Here is a 14,654-nt window from a genome sequence, read left to right as displayed (position 1 = left end):
GAAGTCCAAAGAAGGGCCATAAAGATGATTAAGGGACTGGAGCATCTCTCCTGTGAGGAAAAAGAGGAATCTTTTGAAATTTGACAAAGGCAAGTGCAGGGTCCTGCACCTGTGGAGGAATAACCCCTGCACCAGGACCTGGGGTTCCTGCTGGACACACAAGTTGACCATAAGCCAGCAATGTGCCCTTGTGGCTAAGAAGGCCAATAGTATGCTGGGCTGCATCATTGTCATGGTTTAAGTGCAGTCAGTAACTCAGACCCACGCAGCCCGCTCGCTCACTCTCCCTCTTCCTCCCCCCCTGCTCCCGGAGGGATGGGGAGGAGAATGGAAAGAATGTAACTCCCACAGGTTGAGATAAGAACAGTCCGGTAACTAAGGTATAACACAAACCACTACTGCTACCACCAATAATAATAATGATAAGGGAAATAATAAGGGAAGAGAATACAACTGCTCACCACCTGCCGACCGATACCCAGCCTGACTGAGCAGCGATCTAGCCCTTCCGGGTAACTGACCCCAGTTTATATACTGGGCATGATGTGCTGTGGTATGGAATACCTCTTTGGCTAGTTTGGGTAGGGTGTCCTGTCTCTGCTTCCTCCCAGCTTCCCCTCCTCCCTGACAGAGCATGAGACTCAGAAAGTCCTTGGTCAGAGTAAACATTTGAGCAGTAACTAAAAACATCAGTGTTATCAGCACTGTTCCCAGGCTGAAAGTCAAAAACACAGTGCTGCACCAGCTACTAAGAAGGAGAAAAAATGACTGCTACTGCTGAACCCAGGACAGTTATGAAGAGCATTGCCAGCAAGTTGAGGGAGGTAATCCTCCCTCTCTACTCAGCCCTAGTAAGGCTTCACCTGGAGTACTGTGTTCAGATCTGGTTTCCCCAGCACAAGAAAGACATGGAACTCCTGGAGTGAGTCCAGTAAAGTGCTACTAGAACAATTAAGCGTCTGGAGCATCTCTCATATAAGGAAAGGCTGATGGAGCTGGGTCTGTTTAGTCTAGAGAAGAGAAGACTCAGTGGGGATCTGATCAATGTGTATAAGTATCTGAAGGGATGGTGTCAAGAGGATGGGGCCAGTCTCTTCTCAGTGGTGCCAGGCAATAGGACAAGAGGCAATGGGCATAAATGTAAACACAGGAAGCTCCACCTGAGCATGAGGAAGAATTTCTTTACATTGAGGATGACTAAACACTGGAACAGGCTGCCCAGTGGGGTTGTGGAGTCTCCCTCATTGGAGATGTTCAAAAGCCATTTGGACATGATCTGGGGTAACCAGCTCTAGGTGGCCCTGCTGGAACAGGCATGTTGGACCAGATAACCTCCAGAGGTCACTTACAACTTCAAATATTCCATGATTCTAAGGATGGGGACCCCAAGACAGAAATGCATGCAGATGTAGAAACTTGGCTTTTGAGGCAAGCTACAATGTCCTTAAGTAATCTGTGAATGGGAGTCCACACCCTTAAATAACACATTCAAGATATATAGGTTAAAAAAGGCTCTAATTTCTTTCAAAGAAACAGTGAGATATACAAGTTAGAGCTACTGCCAAAGCTCACAGTTACACTTTCAGCTTCACTGCATGTCAGATGAACAATAATTCTGGTACCTTCTGTGTAGAATCATTATGAAAACATTACCTTTGTGTGCTGAGCCCAGACTGCTAAGCACATCCCATGCTTAAGTTTGCAACCCATCATGTTTCATCTAGACCCAAATCTCATCCAGATCAAATGGCATGTTTCTTCCCCAGTCATTTCCCAGACAAAGTATTTGCTAAGGGACAGACTGGCCTTTCCCTGCTACATTAGTAATAACTGTCCCTCTCAATAAACTGGAACAATGACCCAATCAGAGCCAATAATCTTAACTCCCACAAAACAGAAAAGCTTCCAATAGGTGAAGCTGTGTCATAGTTTAAGCCCAGCTCGTAACCCACAACCGCACAGCCGCTCGCTCACTCCCCACCTTCGCTCCCAGAGGGATGGGGAGAAGAATCAAAAGAATGTGAACCCCACGGGTTGAGATAAGAACAGTCCAGTAACTAAGGGATAATATGAAACCACTACAGCTACCACCAATAATAATAAGGGAAATAACAAGGGGAGAGAATACAATTGCTCACCACCTGCTGACCGATACCCAGCCCCACCCAAGCAGCGATCTGGGCCTTCCAGGTAACTCCCTCCCTCAGTTTCTATCCAGGGCATGACATGCTGTGGTATGGACTACCCCTTTGGCTAGTTTGGGTCAGATGTCCTGTCTCTGCTTCCTCTTGGCTTCTTGTGCCCCTCCTTACTGGCAGAGCATGAGACTGAAAAGTCCTTGATCGGAGTAAACATTACTTAGCAACAACTAAAACATTAGTGTGTTATCAGCACTGTTCTCAGGCTGAAGTCAAAAACACAGCACTGCGCCAGCTACTAAGAAGGAGAAAAATAACTGCTACTGCTGAACACAGGACAAGCTGGTAAAGGCTAACAACATTATAGAAGTGAGAGAACCAAGATGCTCCTATGGGAAGAACAAAGCCTCATTTCCAAAATAAACTACCCAGTGGAAGTAGTGACAACCATAAAGGCTTTCTACTGAGAGGTTTATTAGGTCTGACAGTCTCCAGAACCAGTTATAATACTAGTAAGATGTACTTAACCACTTCACCTCCTGGCCATCTCATTTGACTGATTACTTTAAAGTCCCTAGAGATGTTTAAGTTAAAATGTAATTTCATTCTGTTGCATGTTCCACCCACCTCCTGCAAATGTCTGGTTCTGGCACAGTACCAAACAGATGAAAAACCTGGTTAAATCAGATTAGAAGAGCTGCAATAATGTGAATTGCACCATGCATACTAAACGTAAGTACCCACAAGCACCTAAAGCAGGACTTGTTCCTCAACAAAGTTCACATCTCTTCCCATTTCCATATATGAATATGCCCTTATCTCCCCAAAAGGGATGATTTTTGAAGTGCTTGTAAGCTCACTATCAGTATTATGCTAAGGACAGCTACAGAGCTTTCAGTCAGCACATAATGCAGTTAAAAGACCAAGATGACCTAACAGTCTCACTGGTCTCCAGAACTAACATACACACACAAGGGTCAACATCCTCACACAGGCAGAATCTCATTTGCCATCTTGCAAGACTCAGTCTAGAGGCACATGGACACCCTCCCCTCCCCTGCAAATCTCAACACTACTTCCATATTCCATAAGGCAACATATAAATTCTTGGCAGATTAAACAGAGGAAGCAGAAGCAAGCCACTTCTGAGCTCTCTATTCATAAACATAACCTTTCTGTAAAGGTTGTCACAGGCTGTGCCACATTTTTCGGAAAATAAACTTCTCTCACACAAATGCACAGTATTCAACAGACTTCTTGTGAATGTCAAGTATGCCAGATGCTAGGACACTCTTTTCTGAAGCAGTTGGTCTTAAGGTAGGATATTATGTGATATCCCCCCTCTAGGCTCCACTTGAAAAGTTCTCAAAGGCTATTTTCACTACAGCCCACAGCATTATGAAAATAAACATCAGCATTTTGAAAGTAACAAAAAAAAAAAAAAAAAATCTGGGAAACATTCTTTCAATTAACACTTCCCTACAAGTACTCAGCAGAGTGCTAGAATGACACTCTCCCAGTCACTGTTTGGTATTATTTCTAAGCTAACAAACAAAACGTAACACACTTGTGATTCTTAGAGAAGTTAATGCAGTAACTAAATTTAATTTGAAATGTAAGCCAGCAGATACTCAGATTCTAATAATAAGCATGGACAGTAAGTTCACAGGCTTTCCAAGTGTTTTGTGTAAAAGCAGAATGGAGTTTGCAAACCCTGCAATGCAAGCATCCTCAATAGACCAGCTATATATATTTTTTTAAATAAAAAATTGTCATTAAGATAGTTTTTAAACAAGTCTTTTCTCAACATCAAACGTCTAGGCAGGATTCTGACTTAGAGGCGTTCAGTCATAAGCCAAATATTCGCTCGCCTAAGTCAAGCCATCAATCAAGCCATCAAACAAGTCTTTTCTAGAAATTCTATGAATCTATAAGATTAAATGCTTAAACACTGCTACTTACACTGCACAGAATACGCACTTTTTAAAAACTGCTTATGTAAATTGGCCAGGGTTTCACCATGAAATGTCTTTGCATACAGTTGTGAAGGACAGTTTAATTCCAGAATTTCTTCTACAGCCATCTGGGTAATACATCATCATCAAAGAATCAACTGAACCACAGCCCTTAAAACGCTTTATTGAACTGAGTCTTTCTGTAATGTGCAGAAGATGTGTCCAAAAAGACTGCAGTTTGATTTTTTTCTTTTTAACATCCTCAACAATCAAATAAAAATAAATCTTTATTTAGGGTAGCTCCTGAGATAGCCAGAAGACTAGTGTAAAAAGTTCCCTTAAACCATTTTCTGCTGCAGAGACTAAAAGAAAAACAGTGCTAATACAGTACTAAATGGAAACAATCAGAACTTGAGAATTGAGAAAATGAGAATGGAACTCAAATGTTAGCTATTGGGGTAACTTATTTTGTTGCTGTTAGATTAACATACATATCACAGTTCTCTTAGGAACATCATCAGGTCTTCAAGTTTAGTTTTTAGAGGTTGTATGCATTTTTACCTTTATAAGCTAACTTTGCATACCAAATAACTAAAGCCTTGCTGTCCCTCGCTTTGGGGCTATTATAATCATCTATCCAGAAAAAACTTAAAGGATTAACAGTATAGGCAAATAGGTAGCATGATTCAATTAAAAAGGCTTTATTTTTTGTCAGAACTATAACCCAAAACCCCAACAAATAAAGGTTGATGGGAAGTTAGCATTAAGAACTTGATTGTAACATATGGCGATATCTGGGAAGTCAAATCTTTAAGCTCTCCTGGTACTAAGGAGTCTCTACAAACTATGAAGCAAATACATAACTGACTTAAAATGATAAGGACTGCGAAGGCTTAGAAGTAAGACAACATCATCCAGGTTAACTCCTCCCTCCCACCCCAACAGTGAATATATGAATCATTTACACCTAAATACAGTATTTTTAACACACACAGGAAAAAAAAAACAACAAAAAACTTTAAAGAAAGGTGAACAAAATTTGGTTTTAGGGCACAAAGAAGCCCTTTGTGGTAGATTACAGTAGTGGCCCTTGCTTGTTTTTGGTCTCCTGCAGATGAATGCAAAGTTCAACTCCACATGGATGTGATGTCTAACAGGGCAACAAGGTGGTCACAATATAGCAAAATGTCACACAAAAATACAGCCCACTGAAGAAGAGCTTGCATTAATATGCAGGGATAGAACATAAAAAGATAATTGGTCATGTGTTTCTCAAAGGCTACTTCATGGTCACAAACTGCTAGTGAGTGTTAATTTTTTTTTTTTTTTTATTACATTACCTTTGAATAATGGGAAAGCTTTAGGGTTTTATAGTTGTACTCCTTGTAGTTACATTTTTTAAATGACAAGATCACTAAAACTCATGCACGCTGAAAAAAAAAAAAGTAAAAATCATGCAGCAGTTACATTAAACCATCCAAGCAATTTTTATTCATTAATATTCATAAATACACACAGCAGCTTCATTAGAGATTTTTCATTTTTTTCTCTTCAGTTTGAATGTGGAGTATTAGGAGAGGTTTTTGCATGTCAAGCTACAGGATACAGAGCTTTTTTTCTCTGCACTGCAACCTATATTTACCTGCTAAAAGTAAAAATTGGTTAAGTGGAAATGATTATCGTATATATCTTTTCTCTCTTCCTTTGTATGTGCACAATGTAACGAGTGACAGACCTGAAATTACAATCACCAAAACAAATCCAAGATAGATGTTGTCCACTTTCATTGGCAAATACAGCACAGAGGACATTGTCTGCAAAGCGGGATGCCATCAAAGAGGAGGCTCATTTCCTTTATTATTCTCTTTTAAATTTAGGTTTTCTAAAGCAACATCGAGAGGCATAATATCTACACAGCCCATAGCACCAAAATCAGCAATCTCTCCCCGTTCATCCTCATCTGAGGAGGAATTTTCTTCCCGCATCAAAGTTGACAGTAGAAGCTCTTGAACAAACAAGCTGCGGTCTGCCCGTTCACTTTCCTTTGACTGACGCTCTGCTTCTGACATCTTGGGATCATTCAACCTGCATAACATCATAGAAAGAGAAAATACAGGCTTAGTAGTATCATCAACAAAATGGGCTTCCACTAATTACCTAAACAGCTGGACAGCTGGTCTGATGCATGCTGTATAACATCTGAAAGCCATTCCATTGTGAAACCACCTAGGTACTGCTGCACTTCTTTTGACATGTACAGATCTGACAATACCTAGCACTTCTGATGCAAGAATACAGAAATTTAACAAACTTGTTCCCAGATGCTTAAAAAAAACACTCCACAGAAGTAGATTCTAAGGCTGAAGGAAAAAAAAAAAAGCTATTTCTGAAGTGTCTTTCCCTTCAGAGGGGCTTTATTTCATGGGGTGTTAAAAACCTCTAGTCATCCCTTAAGTGCTCATTTTGTCCCCAGGACAACCTCTAAATGCAAGCATGATACAAAATACATTACTACACACATAATGCCCAGAGATTCCCAAAGCACAGCACATTATCCACTTCACTTATCAGTGCATGCACCATCACCTAATAGAAGCAAGAAAATTGCTTGCTCCAGTTCTATCCTAGCTCACAATATCAGTGACTGACATTTGCAGATACTTTCATTAAAGTTATTATTAAAAAAAAAAATATTTTGGATTGAAATATTGTGTCCTGGGTTCAGCAGTAGCAGTCATTTTTCTCCTTCTTAGTAGCTGGTGCAGTACTGTGGTTTTGACTTTCAGCCTGGGAACAGCACTGATAACACTGATGTTTTTAGTTGCTGCTCAGTAAAGTTTACTCTGACCAAGGACTTTCTGAGTCTCATGCTCTGTCAGGGAAGAGGAGGGTTGTGAGTGAGCGGCTACGTGATTCTGGATTGCCAGCTGGGCTTAAACCACGACATATTGTCACAAGTTTTGATAAAAATCAGCATGTTAGCAATAAATTGTCCCAACCCAGGTTTCTAAACACACAAACTGTTTAAATGCCTGTGCTCTTTCTCAACATGTAATTGAGACAGACAGATACCCACCCACCCTCTTCAATGCAGAAAAATCAAGATTGTAAACCTCCTAAAAGAGCTGGAATGAGAGTGGGCAAATCTTCTATAGCAGATTGGACTAGATGATTGTTGTAGGTCTCTTCCAACTGAACTATTCTATTCTATAGAACTCTAGGATCTACCTATACTTTCTGAAGCAGATATGTATTCTGCTTATTAATAATTAATTTTCTGCTTTTTTCATCCAAAATACTTTAATATATAAACCTCTATTCAACCTTCAGCCTTCATTAAAGATTAATTTCCTATTAAATAAAGCTATCTTTTATGTTCTCTCCACTCATTACCAGCATAACACATATTATTGCAAAGGCTCAGAAGCCTTCTGTTTTATCAGAAATAGCAGGGTAAACAAGCACAGTTTACCAAAGTAATATCCTTTATGTTTCTCTTCAAATTGAGAAACAGGAAGTACTATTTATTCACTGCCTAGGAACAAATGCACAGGAGACTTGAAAAGGAGATGTTACAAATACAAACAAAACCATAATATCTCAACTGCAAACTTCATTAGGGATCTGGTAGTAGTTTCACTGAACTCAATGTCCATAAGAGGACCAAGGAAAACAGAAATGGCAGAAGATTTAAACCACAGAAGTTACCTTGTAAGAAGAAACTGGGAGTTCTGTATAGTCTGATGATTGTTTTCTGTATTAGATGTATTGGTTGCTGCTATAGACTGTGCAAGAGTGGTGGGGATGCTGCTCGTGTTAGTGCGTCTAGTTGCATTGCGTGCAGTCTCCAGTTGTTGTCTTGCTGCCTGTGCATGCTGTCGCTCCAACTGCAGTTGCATCTGCAGCTGCTGTAACTGAGAAGCAGAAGGGCCAGAAGAATTGAGCTGCCCTGCAGAACGTCTCACGCCTGATAATTGAGATAAAAGCTCTGCCAGAAAAGAGAGAAGTTTCTACAGTGAAATCTGCTTAAATACAGATCACAGAACAGCATAAATATCCTGAAAACCAGTATATCAATTAGTTTGCTTTCTAAAACATTTCATCAATTAAATTAATGAACAATAAAGCTTCATGGGCTATCTATTACAAGTATCCCATGTCTCAAAGCCCATAGGGTAAGGAAGATTAAGAATCATCTAAAGAACTGTGCATAAATAAGAGTCAAAGTTTAAAGCTTTTTAAATGAATGAGAGCCAACCTATGAAGAATACCATATAAGCAGTATCCAGTACAACAATTCTCTAAAATTTTATCTTCAAGTCAAAATAGTTATTGACTAAGAAACCTCTTAAATTCTGACTTCAGTTGTTGGCTTTATATCCCTCCATGCACTATCAATGCATATTCTAGTGGGAAGCTGTGTGTGCTGCAGAGAAGACAAAGGTTTTTCAAATGTATTATATGAAAAATATTTGACCACAGCAGGGCTTTTTTTTCTTTGGTGAGAGAAATTCTAACAATTAAAAAAAAAAAAAAAAAGAAGAAAAAAAAGTCTAGCCTGGATTCCTTTCCTCCAGAGTTCAAGACTGTGACAAAATCTGTCCATGCTAAGCATTTTCCAAAATAAATGTTAATAATAAGTTATTGCTCAGTGATTTACTACAGATTGCATTCCAGACAAAGTTGTGAGTACTATTTTGTTTTGTTTGATGCAAGGAGGGCAGAAGTAATAGATTATTTCCCCCCCCATCCATCCAACTCTCATTAAAGCTGCAAGTTGTTATTACATGTCATGAAAATTTTCCTTCCATTTTACTTTCAAGATATAATCCTTTGAAACTAGGCTTTTCTTAGGGGAATAAAGCACAATACAGTAGCACTTTGCATCAGGAACACTTGGAATGCCAAAAGTAAATGCTCAAGTCATTAGCACAGATAATCATATCAAGATTAACTACCAATAATATTTTATTTCACTAATTAACTGATAACCACCACAAGGAGAAAAATAAATAATGTTTACAGGTCTCTTACAAGCACAAGTTTTAACTTCTGGTAGCATGTACTAATTATTACCCCAATACAAAGGAAGACTTATAACACTGCCAGGTAAAACAGATGTATTTATCCTTAGTGTTTTTAAGATCACTTTGAGTACAACTTAACAGATCCCTGGTAGCAGATACGAATTTGAGACACAGACTTGGCATGACACAGACACCCAGCCAAGCTGCACTACATTCTCTGAATGCAAAAAACATATTACTTCTACCAAACAAACAAATAAAACCCCAAACCAACAAACCAACCAAAAAAACCCAGTCAAACAAAAAACTCACAGGACTCAAAGGAATACAATTTTCTTACACATGCTCCTAAATGGGAAGGCCTTGTGGGGCTGAAGCAAACCAAAGCAGCCACTTCACATTTAACTCAACTGAACTAACACCACTGTAACAGTAAGAGAAAGTCTTGCACTCCAGGACACACGACCATCCTTCCTCTTTGCACTAACTCTAGTGCTTTACAGACCCACCACCTAACTTAACTCATTAAGATGACAGAAATTTTTTCATCCTCTTTTGCTGGAATATTTTTAGCAGTAGGAGTGCAGCCAGCAGCTCCTGGGAAGTGATTCTTTCCCTCTGTTTGGCACTGGTGAAGCCACATCCAGAGTATTGTGCCCAGTTTTAGTCTCCCTGGGATGAGACACAGACATAATGGAGCAAGTCTAGTGGAGGGCCACCAAGATAATCAGGAGGCTGGAACATAGTACATGAGGAAAGAGTGTTTGGTCAACCTGGAAAAGAACACTTTGGAAGATTGCTGTCTGAATCTACCTGATGGGAAGATACAGAGAAGACTAAGGCAGACTCTTCTTAGAGTCATGCAGCAGTAGGACAAGAGTTAGTCAAGGGAACATGGGAAATTCCAATTACAACCAAAGGGGTTTGGTTTTTGTGTTGGTTTTTTTTTTTTGGTTTTGGTGTTTTTTTTTGTATCTCCCTCTCTCCCCATTTTAAAACCTGAAGGTTTTTAAATACTAGAACAGGTTGCCCAGAGAGGTTGTAGGATCTGTCTTTGAAGGCATTCAAAACTCAACTGAATGAGGCCTTGAGCAACCTGATCAACCTGATCTAAACAGACCTCCTTTGAGAAAGGGGTTGGAAACAGACAACCTGCAGAGGTCAATTCAAAACTATTTTTTTCTATTATTTTTCTGCCATTTCAATGAGTTAGCATCAGGTCACAGAGGGCCTGAAGAGCAGCTAGCACAACAGAGGCAAAGGTATTATGACTATGGAAAGGGAAGGGGGGGTGGAGCCACAGCTTCCTCTTTCAAAAGCAATGCACTCTTAAGTTGGTTCATTGCCTCTGAAGGAATCATAGCCTAATGATAAGCAGCTCCATTCATGCCCTTCCAGGATCTGAAGCAAAGGCACATAATATCAGGAACTTAGGTAAGTGCAGGAAGTTCTGAAGTTTCCCTGACACTTATCTTTCACTTAATGAGTGTACCCAAGGAGACCTTTCGCTGTGCTTTTTGCAATCAGATTTGCCTATCCCACGTTGGCCTTTTTAGTCATCAGCACACTTGTAGTAAGTGTGGGTAAAGCCCTTCCCAAATCTTCGTTTGCAAAGTCAAGCCATCAATGAGTGCAAAATTGATGTCTTAAGATTTTACATTAGGAAAAAATATAGCTCTTAAAAAAAATAATAATAAAAAAATCAACAACTTGATCAATTTTTATTTTTAGGTCTTTATAGAGAAATTATTCTTGAAAAGTACAAAGTTGAAAAAACACAGATTATATCTGTAAATCTAAAAACATGCCTGTGTGATTGTTAGAAGTTAAAAATGAGACATCTTCCCCTTGAAAATTCTCCTAAACCTGACCAACATATGACTTGTAAATCAAAGAATGGTTTTGGTTGGAAGGGACTTGTAATGAGCAGGGACATTTCACTAGATCACTTTGCTCAAAGCTCAAACCTGACCTAGAACACTTCCAGTGATGGGACAATCCATCCCAATGTCTCACCACCCTCGCAGTAAAAAATTTCTTCCTTACATCCAGTCTAAACCTACCCTCTTTCAGTTTAAAACTGTTGCCCCTTGTCCTGTCACTACAGGCCCTGATAATAAAATATCTCTTTATCTTTCTTATAAGCTCCTTTTATATATTGAAAGGCTACAATAAGGTCTCCCTTGAACTTCCTCTTCTCGAGGCTGAACAACCCCAACTCTCTCAGCCTTTCCTCACAGAAGCAGTGCTCCAGCCCTCTGATCATTTCTGTGGCCTTCCTCTGGGCCCACTCTAACAGGTCCATGCCCTTCTTGTACTGGTGACCCCAGAGCTGGACACACAACCTTGCACTTGGTCTTATTGAACTTCATGAGGTTCTCATGGACTCCACTCCTCAAGTCTTGCAACATCCCTCTGGATGGCATCCCTTCCCTCTAGGGAATCAACTGCATCACTCAGCTTGGCATTGTCTGCAGACTTGCTGAGGATGCACTCAAATCCCATTGTCTACATCACTGATAAAGATATTAAATAGTACTGGTCCCTGTATAGACCCTTGAGGGACACCACTCATTACTGGTTTCCACTTGGACATTGAGCTTGGACTGAAATTCTTCAGATGTTGCCATCCAGCCAATTCCTTATCCACCTAACAGTCCACCTGTCAAACCCATATCTCTCCAGTTTGGAGGGGACCACGTCAAAGGCCTTACAGAAGTCCAGACAGATGACATCCATAGCTCTTCCCTTGACCACCAATGCAGCCCCTCCATCATACAAGGTGACTAGATTACTCAGGCATGATTTGCCCTTGCTGAAGCCATGTTATCTGTCTCTAATCACCTCTCTGTCCTCCATATGCTTCAACATTGATTCCAGGAGGATCTGTTCCGTGATCTTACCAGGCACAGAGGTGAGGCTGACTGGCCTGACTTGCAGTGGGAGGGACTTTGCTTCCCCAGTCCCTGCCCTGAGGTTCAGGGGCTTGAGATATGTAGGAAAAGAGATTACCATTGAAAATTGAGGAAAAAAATTGTTGAGCACCTCAGCCTTCTCCACATCAGTTGTCACTAGTTTGCATATCTTATTTGGGATAGGTATATTTCCTTTAACTTTCCTTTTCTGGCCAGCATACCGATAGAAGCCCTTATTATTCTTCACACACCTTGCCAAATTCAGCTCCAACTGCACCTTGGCTTTCCAGGTCCCATCCCTACACATCCAGGCAGCATCCCTATACCCTTCCCAGGATACACATCCCTTTTTCTGGTGGCACTGGTTTTAATGTTGGGTGGGTGGTTGGATCAACTTTCCATGGTCAGCTTTTTCTGGATCCTGTCCATTACTCATGTGAGAGAAACAGTGTTGTTTTCACATAATTGGGGATGGGGCTTTGCAGTATTAAGGCAATATTAAGATTTTTCAATACTGGGGCTGGGGCTAAGTTGCTAAGGGAATGAAGCAAAGGGTTTGAGATACCATAACTTAGACACACTCTGTGGTTAAAGACGTTGTCATCTTTGGATGAAAGATACACTCTCTGGTTAAAAGGAATGCTTTTTTGGTACAATCTATGAAACTAAGCCTGTGCAAACTGGTTCTGTAGTTAAATATTAAGTTGGGGTACCACATGTCTGCCAGAGAGTTATGAAATCGAACCATAAAAGAAGACATAAGAGGAAGTGGCATACAAAATAGAGTAAGGGGAGGTGTAAACAGAGGTGTGACAGTTAGCACATAGATTATATGTGTCGGATAGGCTGTAAACCTTGGAGTCCCCAACCAATGGGGAAACAAGGGAGGGAACTTGCAGATGGGATAGGAAATATAAATCATAGTTCTGCGTTTGCTGTGTGTGCCTACTTGCTGGGACACCCGTTTTTCACAAACGTTAATAAATAGCTGCTTCACTACTGTGTCTAACCAAGGCCTGCTTGAACCTAGAGACCAGTTCTCACACTCATGTGCTCTTTATTCTCTAACTGGACAAGGGTCCAGTCTCCTTCATCTTGTGAGTTTCTTGTGTCAGTCAGCTCAAGGTTGGATTCAGGCTTACCTTCCCTTTGCACAACCTTAAGGCAGGGCTGTTGTTCAGCTTTATATAAAATGCTTATTAAAATAGTTCTTAAAAAATTTTTAAAGAGTTAAAAGACCTCCTAAAAATCAGCAAGCCTGTCATCCAAACTGCAATCTGAAAGTAAACTGAGCACATTTTAAATGTCTATCAATAATATTCCAATTAAACCAATTTCACCTTGATGAACTCAAGTACAGCACTTGGTTTGTGCTAAAAAATAATTAAGATTCATCTCTAACACCTCTGTGCACACAGCAAATTAAAGCTAGATACACTGAAGTAGGTAATGTTGGTTAGAAACAATTACATTTAAAAATGCATACATACATATCATATGAGAAGAGATCTGGGAATCTTCAGCCTAGAAACAAGAAGGCTCAAGGTGGGAGGAATCTTAGTGTATATACTAGGGGGGGAGGGAGTGTAATGGACAGTCCAAGTAAAGATACTTATCATCAGTAAACACCCAACAATTATAACACTGGGAAGCGTATATATATACACACATACATGGGTTTTTTTTTTCAAAACACAGAAAACCAAGGCAACTATTATAATATTGGATTTTGTTTCAAAGTCTATTGAAGGACTCTGAGCTAAAATCTGTGGTTACAGCTCTTACCAGCTATAGGATCCATGGTTTCTCTATTGCTTGGAGAATATGAACTCTGAGAAGATGAAAGCCCGCCAGTGGAACTGCTAGTAAAGTGCATGTTTGATCTACGTGCACGGGGGCCTCCCAAACCCCGGCCTGGGTGAAACATTCTACGTACGTGCCGAACACCACTAGATTCATCATAACCAAACAGTTAAGAAAAGTCTTTTGCTATCAAGTATTAAATAGCAAGAATGTTTACCAGGTGGAACAATCAGGCAACACACTATTCCTCATTCATAAAACAATGACTCAACTTTTTAAGTGTACTGAAATCATAGCTATGGTGCCAGTCAGACCTGTAGATCTGAACCCAAGGCATCCAGGGCTGCTTGCACCAAATTAATCTTTCCCAGACTTTTTATCATGTCTAAAAATTGTCAGAATGGATTTCCTGCATTCTGGAACAGTTTTCTACTAAGTAATTTAAACTGATGATGCATATTCAGCAAAACACATTACTCAATAAACATAAAGATTTTAACATAAAAATTGGGAAAAAGGGTATTTCAATACTGAAAAGAATCTACAAAGTTTTATTGCCAGTCTTACCAAGAGCACACAGTAATTATTGCATTTTATACTTTTATCCAAGGAATTTCACCCACTCCATTCTTCAAGGAAATGCAGGTCAACAGAGAATTCAGCACTTCTCTCATACCCCTTTGCTTCATCTTCCCTCTCTTTCTCCACACAAATTCAACTTGCTCCAATTATGAAAACAAGCTCTTCCACTTTCTTTATTTCCTGTGTTTCTTAGGAAATGTCTATAAAAGCTATGACTTGAAATATAAGCTTTTT

General features: G+C 39.9%; 1 protein-coding gene across 3 annotated transcripts in view; it reads right to left on the bottom strand.

The window, feature by feature from the left end:
• Positions 1–4,770: 4,770 nt before the first annotated feature.
• Positions 4,771–14,654, bottom strand: part of LOC136004354 (E3 ubiquitin-protein ligase KCMF1-like) — a 93,475-nt gene continuing 83,591 nt past the window's right edge. For all 3 annotated transcript variants that reach the window (XM_065660818.1, XM_065660819.1, XM_065660820.1), the window contains 3 exons: positions 13,821–13,995; positions 7,802–8,081; positions 4,771–6,178 (listed from right to left, as the gene is read on the bottom strand). In XM_065660818.1, coding sequence (XP_065516890.1) covers positions 5,926–6,178; positions 7,802–8,081; positions 13,821–13,995 — 708 coding nt within the window. In that variant the 3' untranslated portion in view covers positions 4,771–5,925. The remainder of the gene's footprint in view (positions 6,179–7,801; positions 8,082–13,820; positions 13,996–14,654) is intronic.

This window comes from Lathamus discolor, chromosome W (assembly GCF_037157495.1).
Source record: "Lathamus discolor isolate bLatDis1 chromosome W, bLatDis1.hap1, whole genome shotgun sequence".
Taxonomy (NCBI): domain Eukaryota; kingdom Metazoa; phylum Chordata; class Aves; order Psittaciformes; family Psittacidae; genus Lathamus; species Lathamus discolor.
This window is presented reverse-complemented; position numbering and strand designations above follow the sequence as displayed.